The 19,031-nt window shown below is 35.4% G+C and overlaps 1 protein-coding gene across 5 annotated transcripts in view; it reads right to left on the bottom strand.

Annotated features, from left to right (window-relative positions):
* Nucleotides 1-19,031, bottom strand: part of LOC106709306 — a 124,077-nt gene that overhangs the window by 66,254 nt on the left and 38,792 nt on the right. The window contains exon 1 of one of the 5 annotated variants that reach the window (XR_006756281.1): nt 3,253-3,372. The exons of 2 other annotated variants lie outside the window; for them this stretch is intronic. Coding sequence is in view for 1 of the 3 variants with exons in the window: in XM_045680892.1 (XP_045536848.1) it covers nt 3,253-3,332 (80 nt within the window). In the remaining 2 variants the exon portion in view is untranslated. Of the gene's footprint in view, nt 1-3,252; nt 3,373-14,890; nt 14,949-19,031 lie in introns of those variants that run through there. 2 more of the 5 variants (XM_045680908.1, XM_045680892.1) reach the window with 2 other exon arrangements.

Here is a 19,031-nt window from a genome sequence, read left to right as displayed (position 1 = left end):
AGTGTGGATAAAACGGGGCCTGAACTTTTTTTAGCATCCAGACGGTCAACGATATAATGTAACTAAAACGTCTTGATCCGTTAAGCTTATCACTTTCTTGTAAAGAATGTATCATTGTTGTAAAGTTGCAGTGCTTAAATATGAGGTCGTTACGAAACACGTTATAACGGATACTGTCTTTTGTTTTAATTTTTTTATCAACCAACTTTTTTGTAACGTATTTATTTTTTAATGTAGTCACAGCCCTTGATAATTCTACACAAGTTAATCTTTTCTGTTAAATGTTTCTTTTGTATCCCTATCACGAATGTAAGATACTTTTATGTCCTCAAAATACGAACATAAATGTAATTTAAGTGTCCATTTTATAGTATTTAACAAAAGATATTATGAATCATGCACGAGTAGTTTATAGCCTACCGTTAGAATGGATTCCCACATAGAAATGTTATATTTAACTTCAATAAAAATATTTGGAGGCCTAAAGTACATATAAGTATAAACATATTTATAGTTTTTGTGATACACAACTTCGCTTCACTTTGATTCCGAAGCACAGGTGTGCTACAAAAGTGAAGCATGTTTGTGTAAAGTTGTGTTAGAGAATACAGTCTCTATGTGTATGAATAATGAGTCGACCTGTGAACCGCTACCCGGTTATTCATGCGCGGTGTCTTATCAGCCGTTAGCATCGGCTGACATCTCGCGGTTTGCGAATTTTATGACGGATACCTGAGGACGGGAACTCCTTTTATCTGGACATTTTTATGTATACGGTTGACTTGTGATGTTTAATGTCTTCTCAGATTAATTTTTAAAGTTGTTCATATTCGCTTGGTAGGTTCTCCCAAATTGGTTATTGATACTGTCGAAATTAAACGACTGAGTGTGGTAGTTAGTTATAGAAGAAGGTTTTGTGAAATTAGGTTACATGTCAGATGTAATAGAACATCACATGTGAAGACGACAAACATGCGCATACGCTTTACCATTTAGATCAATGGTCTCAAATATAATTTGATTTTTGCCACTAAACTCAAAATATCCAACTGTCTAGAAAAATTCAACAAATTTGGATTTTAATTTGAAAACACTTCAAAACATTATATATATACACGTGCATAAAAACTACACGGATTTTCCTGCATGCATACGGTTCTTTATTATGGTATTTTTTCTACGTCTGCGCCCGTTACCCCACTATCAGAGACATTAATCACCTGCTTGTCATAAAGTTTCACGACTGTACAAATGCCTAACCTATCGCAATCTTTTCCTAACCTAGCAAAATCTGCCTAAAGTTAATAAAGTACCGTTGAAGAGATTTTTGCTTGCAATTAAACTGTTGTAAATACATATTTTGGCTTTGCAACGTTACCGTCTTCAGCTAGTTAAATATTTACTTTGAGAAGAAATATTATATTTTAATGTAAAACTATCTACTTTAGTACTTAGAAAGGTTATATTGAAACAAATTCGAACAAAAAAACAACATGCTTATGACAATGTATAAAAAAAATTAGAATTTCAACTGTTAGAAATTTAAATATCATTTTTAATACCATGTCCATTATAATCGCATAAAGCTAGCGCGTTGTCTCAGATTTCTCAGTTTAACTATTAAATGAACTTACATAATCACAATGGTAGCTTTCACTAAAACTACATATAAACACAGTTTTGTTTGTATCGTGAGTTTACTTCCTAATGCCCGTGTTACGCAATCCTAATTAATTAGTGCCCCAAATAATTTGCAATAACAATTAAGAGTCGTAATTTTATTCCACCTGTTAATAAAGAGTTAATCTTACTACGTTTTTTATACAGCGCAGACAGAGTCGCGGGCGACAGCTCGTATTTAAATAATTAACACAACATCTTGACTATGACGATAAGAGGTTAGTATTGCGTCTTTTTTGAAATAAGGTCAAGTTGTAACCCACATTTTCCTAGCTACTATTTAAAATCAGAATACATTTTTAAAAGTCTTCAATGGTAAGTTAAAAAAAGAAAGATACATACTACACTTAGTAATTGGACTTGTTCCACAAGTTTACATAAAACCGTCTGACCTCGTTTTATCTGACATTGAAAGTGACTTGATTCGCGCGAATGAGTGTCAAAATTGTACCAAACTAGACAACACGTGGAAGCTATAATGACAATCATTTATCATCATTTACTACATTGCAACTTAAACTTAATTCATCATCGAATAATGTAGTAAGTACCATCTCAAATAGTAACTTAAATTTCTTGCCATGAAACAATTATTGCATTATCCAACAGAATCAAATCTGGTACTCCTTTGTCCATTTATGTAGGCAACACACATATAAATTTTAACTCTATTGAAATATCTTTGGGCAGCGGTCAATATGCGATATTAGCGTATCGACATCTTGTAGCCGCTTGGTCATTAGTCAAGTCAAGTCCTTCTACAAAAAAAAAAAAATCTCCATCTTGTACAATTAAATTCAGCTTCTGAAAGTTAATGTGTAACTTAACACTAACTTGGTTACTTAGCCTTGTCATCATCTATGAGTTACTCTTTATAATTTCAACCCGGATATTAATCATGCGTTAATTACATTTATAATCACAAATAAATTCTCACATGTAATGTGAGCGAGTGACACGTACCGATGCCGTAGTAATGAGTGTACGACTCTTGCATCACAGTTACTGCACTTGATAAATCTCTTTGTTTTATATTACCTATGGTTAACTAGTTTTAGTCTTAACCACAATTGATTGAGTGGAAAATTGCGAATTCCCTTTTCGGCCCAATTACGGCATAATTGTTACTTTGACATTCATAATTATAACCTTGCATGAAGGATATTGCTGATGATGCAGATGTCAATGAAACTTACTAATTTTAGTTTTAACTATACTACAAAGTGAAATTAAGAGTTTCTGTCTAGAAAGCTTATGATGTTATTTCATAATTTCAAACTTAAAAACGTCAAATAACAGCATGAATGGGATATTCCTAAGGAAATGTTGGGCAAAATAAATCGACGTAAGATCAAAGCTTTTTAAGGAAAACAATGATCATTAGAAAGAAGAAAGAATAAGTTAATTTAATATGTCTTAAATGCATTTACGTAGATTTTTGAAGTGACTAAAATAACATACAATTCAACCACCTCCAAATTATTTAAATAACAGTTAATTTTCATTCAATTTTATAATGTTCTCAAGTTTCAAGGATTTTTATTATATAAGCTTTGTTTTTTCGGTTTTTACCTTGGTGTTGATATCGAAGAGGAACGGGACAGGTTCGTTTTTGTCTTGAACCTCAACACCTTGTGATTTCGCAAATCCATGATAACAACAAATGTACAGACAGATCGACACAACAATCCACACACGACCACTCACTGACCGCGCACTTTTCATACTACTTTAACAATTAGAACAAACTATAATGCAATCTTATTAACATAAAAATTTCAAGTTTTAGCCTTACATTGGAACCGTCAGTAGCGAATTACAATGAAGGGTTGGGAAATCTCACTTCTGCTTGCAAACAAAGTGCTTGGGGTGAAAGAGATAGTTTCGGTTGAGTTACTTTGTTGAAATTTGGCTTAGTGTCGTAAGTGTTGATGTTCACTTGTTATAAAGCCTTTCTTTTCTCACAGACTCCATTAATTACTTAGTTGAGATTTTACCTTATAACGCTTTGTTAGTTCTTGTATTTTATGAGCTTAAAATTACAATTACTTGCATACGTTATGTTACGATTTGTATTACGTTTTCTTATTTCGAGGTGACTTAAATTCTTTTCAACGTTAACACATAGGTAGACCAAGAAAACTCGCCAGTTCGGAGAGGGTAGTCGGTCGCAGTTGCCTTCCAGACGCATAAACCGTTCAAATCAATTTATTACATTGTTGCTTTGATTTATAACGTCGCCGTTCGATATTATGGACGTTTTAACCGTTTGAATAATTTCGCGTTTAACACTAGTGCAATTGGTCACACTAGAGCGGTGAAAGGGACATCGAGATCGTAAGTCTTCGTTTTTATTTATTTATTTTTGTACGCATATGCTTCACGTATACATATTTAATATAAGAATAATATCTGCTTTGTAGATTAATAAAATAGTGGAAGAAGAACTAGTTTAAAACAAACGAGTAAAAATATTGTCCAATTCATCCAAAAAAGTATATTTTCACAACGTCAGTTCATCATCATCATCAGCTCACTATACGTCCCCACTGAGGGACTCGGAGCCTACCCCAAGTTAGGGGTGACTAGGCCATAGTCAACCACGCTGGCCAAGTGCGGGTTGATTGACTTCACACATATCATTGAATTTCTTCTGAGATATGTGCAGCATCACGATGTTTTCCTTCACCGTAAGAACGTTGGATAAATGTACATATGTAAATCGAAAATCGAAAAACACATTGGTACATGGCGGGATTCGAACCCAGGACCTGCAGATTTCAAGTCAAGTGCTTAACCCCTGAGCCACCGACGCTCACAACGTCTGTTGGGCGTGTAAAAATTTAATGTTTGAAAAAAAAAACATAGAAATTTGACTATCATTAAACTTTACTGCTATAAAAACTGGACACATTTTACTGTCCTAAATTTTAAACACTACATTTAAATATATACGCAAATCGTGGGAATAATTTGTAGATAGCTAGAAACTGGACTGTTAACAAAATATCTTCCACGTTTAGTTTGATTAATTCCAGAAGATCATAATGAGATTTATCCTATTTGAAAACTAGGAAGTGGCAGATGTTTTAAGATTTAAAGGCGTAGAAATAGGAGTTGATGGGCGATACACGTACGTGATAGCACAGCGGCTCTTTTGTACTAGAATAAGACAAGCGATGACAACCAGAAAGCCGTGTATGAACCTACTTGACAATTACTCAGCAAGCTATTAAATTCAGCTGGCAAAAATCCAATAAATTAAAAACGATAAATTGTTTTAGTTAGTATTCGTAGTACCCCGTATATTTATTGCAAATAAAGATATTATTATATCTATAAGTTAAAAAACAAATGAAAAAAAATAGTTTTTTGGTCTTGAACCCATCTCTTCCATTCCTTGCAAAAATTGTTAGTGCTTAATCTCGTAAAGTACCAAAAATAATGATATATTAGTCTGATAGATATAATCTCACTGGTCAAAAAGCCTCAATCAAATACTTGTACATACAACACACATTATCGGATTATATAATCCAGTCGCGATACAGTAGCGCGATTTGACCGAACCCTACATTTCAGTATCGTACCGTTATAAAAGCGCGCTTTGAATTTGAATGTAAACACCGAACACACTTTTACGAACACGCTATAACTGTTTATAATTATTCGAACTGATTTCTAAACTATAAGTACTTATCGTCTCCCAAATTTGCGACTAGAAAAACTGTATGTTAAGATGACTTGTTATGTTACTAATTGCGTACTCAGAGACATTTAATAGTAACTGTTTCGGCTGCGTGAAGCCAGGTAGCACCTTGAAAGGCACTACCCGCCGCCGCCTGGGACAAGCTCCCAGTTGGGTGACCGGTGCGATTAAACAAAGCGAGAATCTCGTATTGCACCTCGCGGCACGCAACTCGATCCTCACCTTGCGCCGGTAACACCGGTCCAGGATCCGCAGAGAAGTAGCAAAGGCGGCTACTACGGACCAACAAACGGGCAACGTCGCCAGAGAAAAAACACTTTAGTAAAAGCGAAATTCCTCGGGGTGAGTTAAGCGCGTGTGGTCTCGACAGAGGCTGAGTTGCGACTGATAGATATCGCCGTAAGGCGCCATATTTATAGCCCGCTAAAGCCGAGGAAGGGGCTCTCGGTTAGCGCTCGGACCACAACGTGCTGAGACCAACCCTTTGGTTTTATCTTTATTTATAAAATTACAAGAATACAGAATTATAAAATCATAAGAAAATACACATTGATATATATACAAAACATGCGTGACACATGTTTAAAAGACAATGTGTATTAAGCAGGGATAAAGTATTTTACATTATTATTACACATACAAACACAAAGTGAATCTTATGCACACACGTACACATGTCATCCTAATGCATCATGCTAACAAGTGGCCACACATACTGAGATTATTAATTTAATCCAAAGTTAGCAATAACTTTTAAACCTGATTGATGACCAATGTGATTCACTTATACATATACTTTATCCTTACGTCTAGACCATAAAACTTTACCAAATTATTCTAGACGTAATAGAGCACAAATAATATTTAACTGATACATGTAAGGGCAAGTGGGATTATACATAACATTCATACGGTACGACAACTTACATACATTAGATTCTTAACAACATTTTAACCTATCCAAAAACACAAATATACTCACAATAATATATAGGTTAACAATGCGACATTTAAAACTGACTCGATACATAATTAACATTGAAGTTACCATTAAAACATACTGACATGTAAGAGTAGACGACTGGCGATACATTCGTACACAGATTGCGTTACACATACGATATAAGTACTAGCGCGGATACTGTGACGACACATTTTACATTACACTAGCACGAACACTTTGCCGTTATACGACACATATTCACATATTAATTTCACTTCATTACGCATTATAATATTTCTCAAAACATCTGGTCCCGCGGTTCTTGCACATTGCAAGCCATTGTAAAATTAGTGCCATAAACTTTAATTCTTTTATGGCTTCCACGGCGCGGCTGTTACTTTGCTCTATTGTCCAATTTCGAGAAGCGAAGAATTCGTTTCCATAACATTTTAAAACCAAAAAGTAATTATCGGAAAGCCGGCAATAAAATAGATGATGTTGCCTGCACTTTCGTCTTTCAAATATTCGTTTCGATTGTTCATTTCGAACTATCCAATAATAAAAATTACTTTTCGGTAATCCTTTAAAAATGAGCCCATTGTTGTTCCTTCTTGCATCTGCCGCCTTAATTCTTAAAATAGCGAAATTACTTTTTCGTCGCCAACAATCTCCCCCTCGTGCGTAGCACCAACCTTAATATGGCGACGCTTCTGTCACCGGAATTCCAAATCATGGCCGCCCAGCACGCCGTCTTATCAGTTGACGTCTCTATCTGATTGATCATCGGAATCGGGTAGAACGTGCTGGATCCTGCCCCATATCACACATTCTTGAGAGGGAGTAATTTCAATACTTTTGCAGTTAGCATATTTCGCGCAGTGTTGTCCATTTTTCTTATTGTAGCTGCAGAGCATATATCCAAATCATGCAAGCTATATTAAGTCGTCCAGTCATTTATCTACGTTCGATTTATGTATCGGTCCATAATCTTGTCGAAGCTATTTATAATTAGCTTCGCTTGTACCACTGCTTGCCCATAATCAATATTTTTCACATTTGACTTGTCGTTCAAATTGTGCCATTCGATTTTGCGAACGCGTTCAACCTTATAATTTTTCTTGTTTTCCTTAGATGGTCGCATCGCGTATTTTCTAGAAAAAACTTTTCAATAAGTTATTCTTCGGTCCGTAACTTTTCTGTTTCACTCGTTCGGCTATACCAATGCTCGAAACGGTGCCTTTTTGTTTATGCCATTTGCTACGGGTCACGCCGTGATTTTCGTGTATACATTGTCCTGTTGACCGCCAATGTTTCTTTGTTTTTGACTTATGTCGCCGTACATATTCCTTTTGCTCAACATAAGCCTTTTCCAATACAATATTCTGAGATCTTTCAGCCTTACAATTTAACTTCGGCCAACAGGACGATTTCCTCCGTGGTGACGACTGCTCTATTCCCGGAGCGACGTCGTAGAGCTTTTCTTTTCGTAGTCCGTAGTGTTTATTTTTATCATTTGTCCAGTTACGTTTTGACCGCCTTTTGAAATTGTCTTTGTTGCGCGAGGTCTGGCTGGGCTTGGGTGTTCTCGCGCCGTTCTTGCGTTTACCTTTGTCATTTGTCGCGCTCTTGTAGACTTCGTTTCCGTTTTCTTGCATGCATGTGCTTAAATAGTGCACAGGCTTAGCACTACCAATGTCTACACCATGTAGCACCCATCCCAGGCTTGTTCTCGAAGCGACGGGTAGCTCCGGCTTGCCTTTTCTAAACTCTCGCGTGACAATCAACTCCCAGTTGTCTTGACCGATGATCAACTGCGGAGGTTCGGCTTCATAATATAATTTGTCGCTTAAGTCTTCTAAGTGGGAGTATTTGTTAATTTTTCCTTTATCGAGGAACTGTGGCGCTAACCTTAAATTTTCAATTGTGCGCACTTCGCCCAATTTTTCTTTCACATTTAAGTGAACTCCCTTTACTTGGAGATTCACTATCTGCGAATGCGGTTCAATAATTCGTTGGCCACCCATTGTTTCTATAATAAGTTCCTCCTTATTTCCCGTTGCGCCGATCTCTCTTGCTATGTCGGCGTTTATAAGCGACACCGTAGAGTGCTCGTCTAACAGAGCCATAATTTTCTTTGAACCCTTTGTTCCGTAGACATTTACACGAACCATTTTCTTATATACTTTTCGTGTGCTATCTCTTGTTAGACGTGAGACTTTTGTGATATCTTCCTTTGTGGAAGTTCGCTGTTTCTTGGTTCTCGGTGTACTATTCGACTTGTCATGTAACATCGTATGATGCCATTTTCTACATATTGTACACGGCGGGCTTCGCCGACAAGTCGCCTTTTTGTGCCTTCCCCATAGACACTTGAAACAGACGCCATATTTCTTTGTGATTGCCCATTTTTCATTTGCAGATTTCTCGTAAAATACATTACATTTTACTAGGGCATGTTTTCCGTGACATAACGGACACGTTTCTTTTGTCAGCGTTCCTTGCTGCCTTATATCTTCACAGTTTATCAGATACTGTGTTTCTTTTCTAGAGTCGCAGTTCGAATCTCTAGCCATGGATTCTGCCTTGTCACCCGAAGTTGTAGACTCGGAGCAGCGGCGATCTTCTTGTTTAATATCAGTCGGAGAGAATGCTCGGCTTGTTATTACGCCCGAAGCCATACAATTTTCTTGTTTCACGACTGCCAAATCTTCCGATACTATCTGCGGACATCGCTGGATTTCTTGTAACGATGTGCAGCCATTGATACTTTCTTCTTGCGGTAGATATTTGTGACATCGCCGAGCCATATTCTCGTTTCTCATATCTCGTAGCGATGTACAACCGTCCGTAATCTCTTCTACCGGTAAGCCTATCTGACACCGTTGGGCTTCATTCAGACCCCGTGTATCTTGCAGCGATGTGCAGCCATTAATTATTTTTTCTTCGGAGTCTTCATCCATTGAGTCCTCGCTCTCGCATTCTGCCAGCTCCAACTGTACGCGAGCCAATCTTAATTCGGCCGCGGCTAGCTTTTCCATAGCCAATAGCTCGCGACATCTTTTCGAGGAACTCGTAGTCTTCATGGACTCAGAACAACAGCTATGCCTCACCGATACAGCGGCTGTAGTTACACCGTGTATCGATGCAGTCGATGGGCTTAAAATAGCTGTGTCTTGTACGGGTATCACAGACATCACCGTACCGTTAATTGTTGCCTCTGTCGTCGTATTTGAAGCGCACGTATTCTGTAATCTTGCCGACGTACAGGCATCCCTCGTCCATTCTTCAATTTCTTCTGTCGCGCACTTTGTAGAGAGTGGCGACGACATACGACGAGACGCGTTATTCATATTATTTCTTAACGACGGCATTTTCAGTGCTTCTTCCTTCGTAGCAGCGTGTATATCTCTTGATATCGTCGACAAACAGACATCTCTCGGACATATGTTGCATTGAACAGTCGCGCACCTTGTAGAGGGCTGCGATGGGGTCCGACGAGACGCGTTCTTCATTAAATATCTCTGAGTCGACGCCATTTCTTCTTTTCTACTCCCACAGATCGACCGTGATATACGGTCTCTTCTAATCCGGCTCGAAGGACCAGCTGTTTCGGCTGCGTGAAGCCAGGTAGCACCTTGAAAGGCACTACCCGCCGCCGCCTGGGACAAGCTCCCAGTTGGGTGACCGGTGCGATTAAACAAAGCGAGAATCTCGTATTGCACCTCGCGGCACGCAACTCGATCCTCACCTTGCGCCGGTAACACCGGTCCAGGATCCGCAGAGAAGTAGCAAAGGCGGCTACTACGGACCAACAAACGGGCAACGTCGCCAGAGAAAAAACACTTTAGTAAAAGCGAAATTCCTCGGGGTGAGTTAAGCGCGTGTGGTCTCGACAGAGGCTGAGTTGCGACTGATAGATATCGCCGTAAGGCGCCATATTTATAGCCCGCTAAAGCCGAGGAAGGGGCTCTCGGTTAGCGCTCGGACCACAACGTGCTGAGACCAACCCTTTGGTTTTATCTTTATTTATAAAATTACAAGAATACAGAATTATAAAATCATAAGAAAATACACATTGATATATATACAAAACATGCGTGACACATGTTTAAAAGACAATGTGTATTAAGCAGGGATAAAGTATTTTACATTATTATTACACATACAAACACAAAGTGAATCTTATGCACACACGTACACATGTCATCCTAATGCATCATGCTAACAAGTGGCCACACATACTGAGATTATTAATTTAATCCAAAGTTAGCAATAACTTTTAAACCTGATTGATGACCAATGTGATTCACTTATACATATACTTTATCCTTACGTCTAGACCATAAAACTTTACCAAATTATTCTAGACGTAATAGAGCACAAATAATATTTAACTGATACATGTAAGGGCAAGTGGGATTATACATAACATTCATACGGTACGACAACTTACATACATTAGATTCTTAACAACATTTTAACCTATCCAAAAACACAAATATACTCACAATAATATATAGGTTAACAATGCGACATTTAAAACTGACTCGATACATAATTAACATTGAAGTTACCATTAAAACATACTGACATGTAAGAGTAGACGACTGGCGATACATTCGTACACAGATTGCGTTACACATACGATATAAGTACTAGCGCGGATACTGTGACGACACATTTTACATTACACTAGCACGAACACTTTGCCGTTATACGACACATATTCACATATTAATTTCACTTCATTACGCATTATAATATTTCTCAAAACATCTGGTCCCGCGGTTCTTGCACATTGCAAGCCATTGTAAAATTAGTGCCATAAACTTTAATTCTTTTATGGCTTCCACGGCGCGGCTGTTACTTTGCTCTATTGTCCAATTTCGAGAAGCGAAGAATTCGTTTCCATAACATTTTAAAACCAAAAAGTAATTATCGGAAAGCCGGCAATAAAATAGATGATGTTGCCTGCACTTTCGTCTTTCAAATATTCGTTTCGATTGTTCATTTCGAACTATCCAATAATAAAAATTACTTTTCGGTAATCCTTTAAAAATGAGCCCATTGTTGTTCCTTCTTGCATCTGCCGCCTTAATTCTTAAAATAGCGAAATTACTTTTTCGTCGCCAACAGTAACTAAAGGTGACTCTTAGTGTAGATTTGATATGGAAAATGTGATTAATTTCACTGCTTAATTGTTCATTAAAAATAAACTCTGAGTGCGGCAAGTAATAATTTCTTATTATGACTTTTAATTTTACAAGACCAGGTTTTTCCTGGGACTTTATCAGCGCGGAATAAAAAAATCCAGTAATAAATGTAGCCTATGTTACTCAGTGATAATGGAGCTTTTTAATGATAAAAGAATAATACAAATCTTTGATCTTAGTAATTTATGACATTTTGAACATTTCTTAGTAAATTATTTTCCAAATACTACACTTAAAATGAAATAAAAGGAAAAAGCAGAGATTTAAATTTTCACTTCTGTGATAAGAAATAATAAAGTAATCAACAAAAAAGTAACTGTTTAAAAATAATAATCTAGTGCATCTATTAAGATATGAAATATCTTCATTAAATTTTTTTTTTACGTATTTACTTATACATATTGACACCTATTATCATTACATTATCTATTATTTAAATAAAATATCAACATATTTCTTATTTAATTGTATATGTAATAATTATTAAAATTAATGTTGCATTGATAAGGAGATGACTTTATTGCGCGCTATTCGCATTTAAAACGTGATACTAGAATTCAAGATGACGGAAACGGAAGAGACGGAAACTTGCAATGACCTGCATACGAATTGACAATAGATGGCGGTTATTTAAGAAGTCTGGGAAATGGTCGTAGTTTATATTATTTATTCTAAATGTATTTGTATTATCTGTTAAGAAAAGGAAATGTTTGATTGCTTGTTTGTTGGTGTGTCTGCATTGAATAAGCTCCGAAACTACTGAACCGATTTGAAAAATACTTTGACTGTTGACAAGCTACACTATCCCCCGATGAAGTAGGCTATACTTAATACTAGATTTTTTTAATTCCGGACGAGATCGTGAACATCAGCTAGTATATTATACTTTCAAAGTAATGGAATAGAAATTCCGAAATAAAATCTACATAACAAAAAGTTTTAATTAACTCCAAATATAGACACATTATCTACCCACGTATTAAACTAGTTTATATTAACTACGTACAAAATTGCGTGAAGAAATCGTTTTTAAAAACAGTTTAGTGTCTTTTAATTCAGGATTAATTGTTATGAGGCCAGAAGCCTATAAGTGGGAGAAGCGATGCTATCGTCAGACACGCGAGACACGAGACACGAAGCTATCGTCTCTCACCGTCACATTTCAGTCAATCAACAGACAGACAGATCTAGATCTTTATTGAAACACTAAGGAGCTTACTTTAGTACCTTCTCGACACAAATTTAACGATTGTGTCTTTTGCATCTTTATTTTGTGTACTCCAATGACTCTATCCTCAGGTAGATGAGTTTTGTTTTTGTTATACAAATTTAAATATTTTCAAAAATGAATTTTATTTTTTTACATTGGAAAGGCACCACATTCGCGATTATTATCATTATTAATATTGACTGAAGTTGTCTAAAAACACTTTTAGGAACTTTTTTTAAACACTGTCTTCTCTATCACTCGCAACATTTTAATTTATTCATTATCACCGTTCCAACACTCGTGTAGTATCACTACAATCTTTTAAGACAGATGTCGCTACTTGTAAATTAAAACAATTTGCAATGGTAATTTATGGTCGTACATCTCACAAGAAATGTAGAGACACACGACCACAAAGTCAAAAATGTGCGAGACGAGACGCGACTGCGAAGATCTCAGAATAAACACTAGCCCTAAAGATGGACCCCCGACGGGTCTGAAACTAGTCGGTGCCGTCACCGAAAAATAATACGTGAATTAAACCGTTCTTAATTAATTAATTAGTATGTCTCACGAAAGTTTAAACAATTTAATTGACCACAATGCCAGATGACGAAAATAACAGAACCCAAAAAGGTACATTTTTTAAATAATACTTCTAAATATCATCAAGTTCATCATCATTATAACATATGTCTAAAACCATTTCATAATCATCATGTTAATTTGAACAGGAAATTAAAGGTTAAATTGAGGTCAAATAGCATCAAAGTATTTAACACGTATGACCTTCTATAACCTTTGTATTTCTTTAATATGATTTCGTTTTAAATTATTTTTTCCGTTGTCTATTTTATCTTTACTACAATTCAAACTTACAATCTACGATTTTAAGTAACTAGAGAATGGTCTTCATATGAGATCTGTCAAAAGCAGTACAAAAATATTGATCTATGTAGAAATAACTCAAAATATATTAAAATTTTTAGACGTTCACATCCTGTTTGCGATTGTCGACTTATTTTTACATATAACATGTCAATTTCACCTGATTAGTATTCTTAGGGGCGAATATAAATACGTTTCTTTTATGCCTATCACGTCACGTTCACGCGGAGGCTACGTCATAGAGCTAAACGACCGCGCAATTAGGTAAGAATCGTTTCGTAACAAACTATCGATTCTGGAGTCTTCGATCTATGTTTTAAAAATAAAATATACACTTTGATGAAAATTTTGACAGGAGCTTAACAACTAGATGCAAGATCATTCAGTTGTTGTTTAAAATATCAGTTGCAGAATCACAATTATTAAGATTAAGCATCGATCAATGAAAGAGACATCAGTCTGATTGAACTGATTCTCTGTTATGCCTGCCGATTAATCAGATCGTGGTTAAAAGTAGGTTTCCAATTTTACTGTAATATGAATGATATATTCAAGATGTTATCGAGTACTTTAACGTCAAACACATGACATGCGTCGGTTGCACAATTAAATAGAACTTAAAAATACCAATCAAGTACAATATAAGGGACTGAACTTCGCAAAATCATGCTGAGTAAGAGCGCTTGTCACTTCGTTGTGTCGTTCGTATAATAAAGATTTAAAATTTGTATAAGCGTAAAATAAATCGAGATCGTGCTCTTTGTGATCGACGAACAAATGCATTCTGCGTTCGCGATGACTTTGTATTATTCGCGATACAAAATAAATCGAAGTATGACATTCGCTTTGTATAGAACGAATTGAAGTGGGCGCTCTACTGACTTCATTACTCTTTGCGATCGATCGCGGCATTCGATCGGTCGTCCTGTAACAGTTCCATTGAATGCTTGACATACAGACGACCAGTGTTCTCAGAACTCACACTTTACGACAAACGACAGTGGACATTCAAATGTGCATTTTACAATTTATTAATAATTTGAATACTAAGTACAATTTGATGCAATAATGCTGTCTTGAAATAACGTACATTAATAATTGTTGATTTTTATAATAGAAAAATTCATGAGAAACATTGCCTGAATAATTTGTTGAAAAATATGAACAGCGATCTAAATAAATTCGAATAAAACAGTTTAAAACTTGTTATTTTTAAAGAAAATCTTTTAAGACATAATTTACCAAACCTGAATAGACTTCGTCAAAACTTGTCCCTTTTGCCTCCTTTACTATGTTACGAGTACGTACCTAAAACAAAGAAACATCAATTAATAATGCGAAAAATTAAGTTTTAAAACAAATTACGGTATTAGTAACTTTGCTGACAAAACTTATAACATAAGACTGTCCTATTTAGTATCTTCTTTAATTAGCAGCTACAAAAAAACGTAGTAAACGTAGAAGTAGAAACTGGATTTGACGGAGGAGGGACACATAGGATGAGGATGTATTTTCTTTCCGTGCATCCCTTCCTCTGTCGATTAAAGGTAGGCAACGCATCTGCAATTGCGGATGTCTATAGGCTTTGCTATTTTGGCGGACTCAGGTGACCGCTTGCTCGTTTTCCACATTATGAAACATTAAAAAAAAACCCCTCCCAAAAGTCAATCTAACAATAGTGTTCCAAACTCGAGAGGAATCGTCTTAAAAAAACTAATTTACCAATCAAGTTTTTTTTTATTTCCTCTGAGCGTATAATGTGTAACATCGTTATTTTATCGCCTACCACTTATCATAATGAACAGTTTATAAATGAATAGCTTTTTATACGTGATAGCTATCTAATATCAACTGGAAACAGGTATAACCGTGGGGTTCTGATACCAAAATATCTGTATAAAACATATCGTCGTCCCTGTCATTACCTTTGACAAAACAGAGATGACAATATGCTTTAAACAGAGATTTCGGTTTCAGAAAGCCACGATGAGTCGGGTTACAACGTCCGTCAACTGCCGTCACGGTTCGAAATAATATGATTTATGACTTCAATCGTCCACCGAAATTGTATTCTATGACTATTCAATTACGATTTAAATTTGTTTAACAGATTGATTGATACGTGTTTAAAGTTTTACAAGGTAATAAGTTTTTTGACATAGTTCGTGTAGTGAAAGTTTAGTTTTTACGTAGGCAGTAAAATGATTGCACGTGCTGCATTTTCATGATATTCATGGTATTAAAAATGGTCTTATCAACATGATATATATCTTACTTCTTACTAATATTATAAATGCGAATGTTTAGAAGGATGGATGGATGTTTGTTTGAAGGTGTATACTGAACGTCTCAACGGATCTCGTTGAAATTTGACACAGATGTAGAACACAGTCTGGAAGAACACATAGGCTAATTATTATTTTTTTTTTAATTTCGCGCGGACAGAGTCGCGGGCGATAGCTAGTATATACATAATTTTAAATATTGCTTAACAAGCAATCGTTTTGTTATCAACATTTTATACGGCATAAAAAGTGCGTAAAAAAAACTTCAAAGAAATTACCGTTACATAGCTCGGAAGTCAATAATTCAATAGATTTTTATCTTTCTTTGACCTCTCCGATATTATTGATTTGTTGAAAAAGCGTAATAGGTCACAGTCGTTTTGTCTACGAAGCGAGTCACGCTGACGCATGACGTCCCTTTAGTTTCGGTCAAATCATTTCCGTAGGTACTACAATTATATATTCAATTTAATTTCGAATCAGTTTAAACTCGTTCATAGTATTTAGAACTGTTGTGGCTAAGTATGTCCTGTTTTTATATTACCTCATTACGTTGGTATAAATATTATAATTTATTTGTTAACTTAAATTTAACCCACATTACCAAAAACCATGTCTCACGTCATGTTAACAACAGCTTTACTTAACCGAGTGTTGTTCATTGAATCATTAATATTAAACGGGTCTAGAACTCGAGCAAAGATAATTCTTGTGCTTCGTCCGTCCATCTGTTGCGTCATAGATATGACGCCCGCTGACTTTTGAATAATGGACTGCTTTGGAGCCTTATTTTTTTAACTGACTTAGATGACGTTAGATAATTAGAAGAATCTTATAATGATATTTTAACACATTAACTGCCATATTCAGGATTATTAATTTGTTATTCTGAAAATTTGTTGTACCCACAAAAAATCTCATTTGTACTTAATATTATTGTTTTACTAGCTGTCGCCCGCGACTCAGTCGGCGGATTTAATAAAACACGTAGTAAGTAGCCTTGTGTTCTTCCATGCTATGCTACATCTATGCCAAATTCCATCAAGATCCGTTGAATCGTTCCGGAGATAACTTCAAACAAACATACATCCAAACATTCGCATTTATAATATTAGTAAGATTTGATCATAGGAATTCGAAGTGGATATTATTAGAAGAACTATTACGAAATAGAATTTAGCACAAGCAGCACTTCACAGCGTAAACAATCCGTGGCCGTGGGGAAATTAAGAAATTGCATCGTGACAACACAAATACTAGTGAGATAAGCTCACTAGGTTAAATAAGTAGGATTACTTTAACTTTCTTAACTTTCATAACAGTGAAATACATAAAAAATGTCATCAAAAAAGTAGAAATAAAATTTTAGGTACGAAATTTCATATAAGCAGAATGAACTTATTTTAGACTGAAAAAAAAAAGATGAAATCATGAAAAATTTTAAAATTAATCAGTGCCATACACTCCCGAAAGGATATTACTTGTTATTATGACCTTTAATCTAATGAAAATAGAGTTGTAAATGTTACAATAATTGTGTTTTTCCTACGCGTTCCGCTGTTTGATTCGGTGTAGCATGTTCGGCAGATATATGAATGCGATTTTCACCGCATTTCTCTCAGTTACTTTCCAAGCCCGGTTGAATAACCCTCGTTAACGCATCGTGTAATTACGTCAATCTATGAGTACACAAAAGTGGACACAAACTAGCCGCTCCTGTTCTCTACATTCCGTAATATGCAAGTATATAACATTTGTTAATATGTTATAACATCGCTTATGCATTTATAATATGGTAAAGTATCGTTAGATATTCCAAATGAATGTTTATATAATTTTATAAACTATAGTAATCTCTGATCTTTTCTAAAAAAACCTGAGAAAAAAAATTTTCGACGACTTCGTTTAACTTACACACATCCGTGATTCGATAGTATTGAAAAAAAAAAATCATATGTATGATATATAACTTCAAACTTTCGTGGTTTTTACAAATATAATGTTCGTAAGAAACGGGATTCTTACCACGATTAGGCTGTTTGTTTTTTTACACTACCGCACAACATCAGTCAACCCGTGAACATGGCGCATGCAACTGTGCCGAAATATCGGGAGCTCAAACAGCCTAATCGTGGTAAGAATCCCGTTTCTTACGAACATTACATATGTATGATTTTTTAACTATATCGATTTGATGTAATTTTAACCACTTTTAATGTACTTATTAATTCACACTACATTTAAACTCTAGAAATTCATTCTAGGCATCTTACCGCTATGTGTCTGCGACGCCACAATACAGCCTTGTGCCCTAGATACGAACCGAGAAAGTCTTCAACTATTAAAATTTTCTTCTTGGAAACATTTAAGTTTCTCTGACTTTACTGAAACATAATCTTTTAAAAACATGTATCATTCTAAAATATAATTTTTCATTTAACTACAGCCGGTTGACACTAAAAGAAATGGAAAGTCTACGCTTAGAAAATGTGCTAATACTAGAGATATTTGTCAATTTAAGTGTGAAATGTTTGTCTACAATGCGTTTTCTATCTTCTAAGTCAATGAATCAAATATTGATCTGTTGTTTTAGAAAAGAATAAAAATACTAAGATAAAAATCATTTTTTTTTCTATCTCGAAATTGATTTATCAATCACTAATGCACTAACTTTACTGTACGTATATTATGCTTTTGTTTTTCTGACAATTTAAAAAAAAAATATTGTTTGACATTAACTCTTCCTATCTGGCTACCTCGTGCCCATTTTAAAATATCTTTGTTTTATAAAATATAAGTCAATTGCTGCCTAATTCCACTAAGCAGTCAGCAGCGTATTAAAATTTGGATTTTAAAGTAATTTACGTATAAAATCGCGGCAATGAGTACATAAAGAGAACTTGCATATCATTGGCGTCTTAACAGACTTGTAACTCTCCTTTGTCCTACATTTAGCTTTCCCTAGATCTTGTCTTACGAAACGAAAGTCTCAAGAGAACGTTTATTTGTTTACAATAAAGTTTATATCACGATGTCGCACTGAATTATTTATAACTCATAAAACTAAAAAAAAATTGTGATTCATAAAAAACAAAAGCATAAC

This window comes from Papilio machaon, chromosome 2 (genome assembly GCF_912999745.1).
Source record: "Papilio machaon chromosome 2, ilPapMach1.1, whole genome shotgun sequence".
Lineage (NCBI taxonomy): Eukaryota > Metazoa > Arthropoda > Insecta > Lepidoptera > Papilionidae > Papilio > Papilio machaon.
The sequence above is the reverse complement of the archived record's forward strand: the minus strand, read 5'-3'. Positions and strand labels throughout refer to the sequence as shown.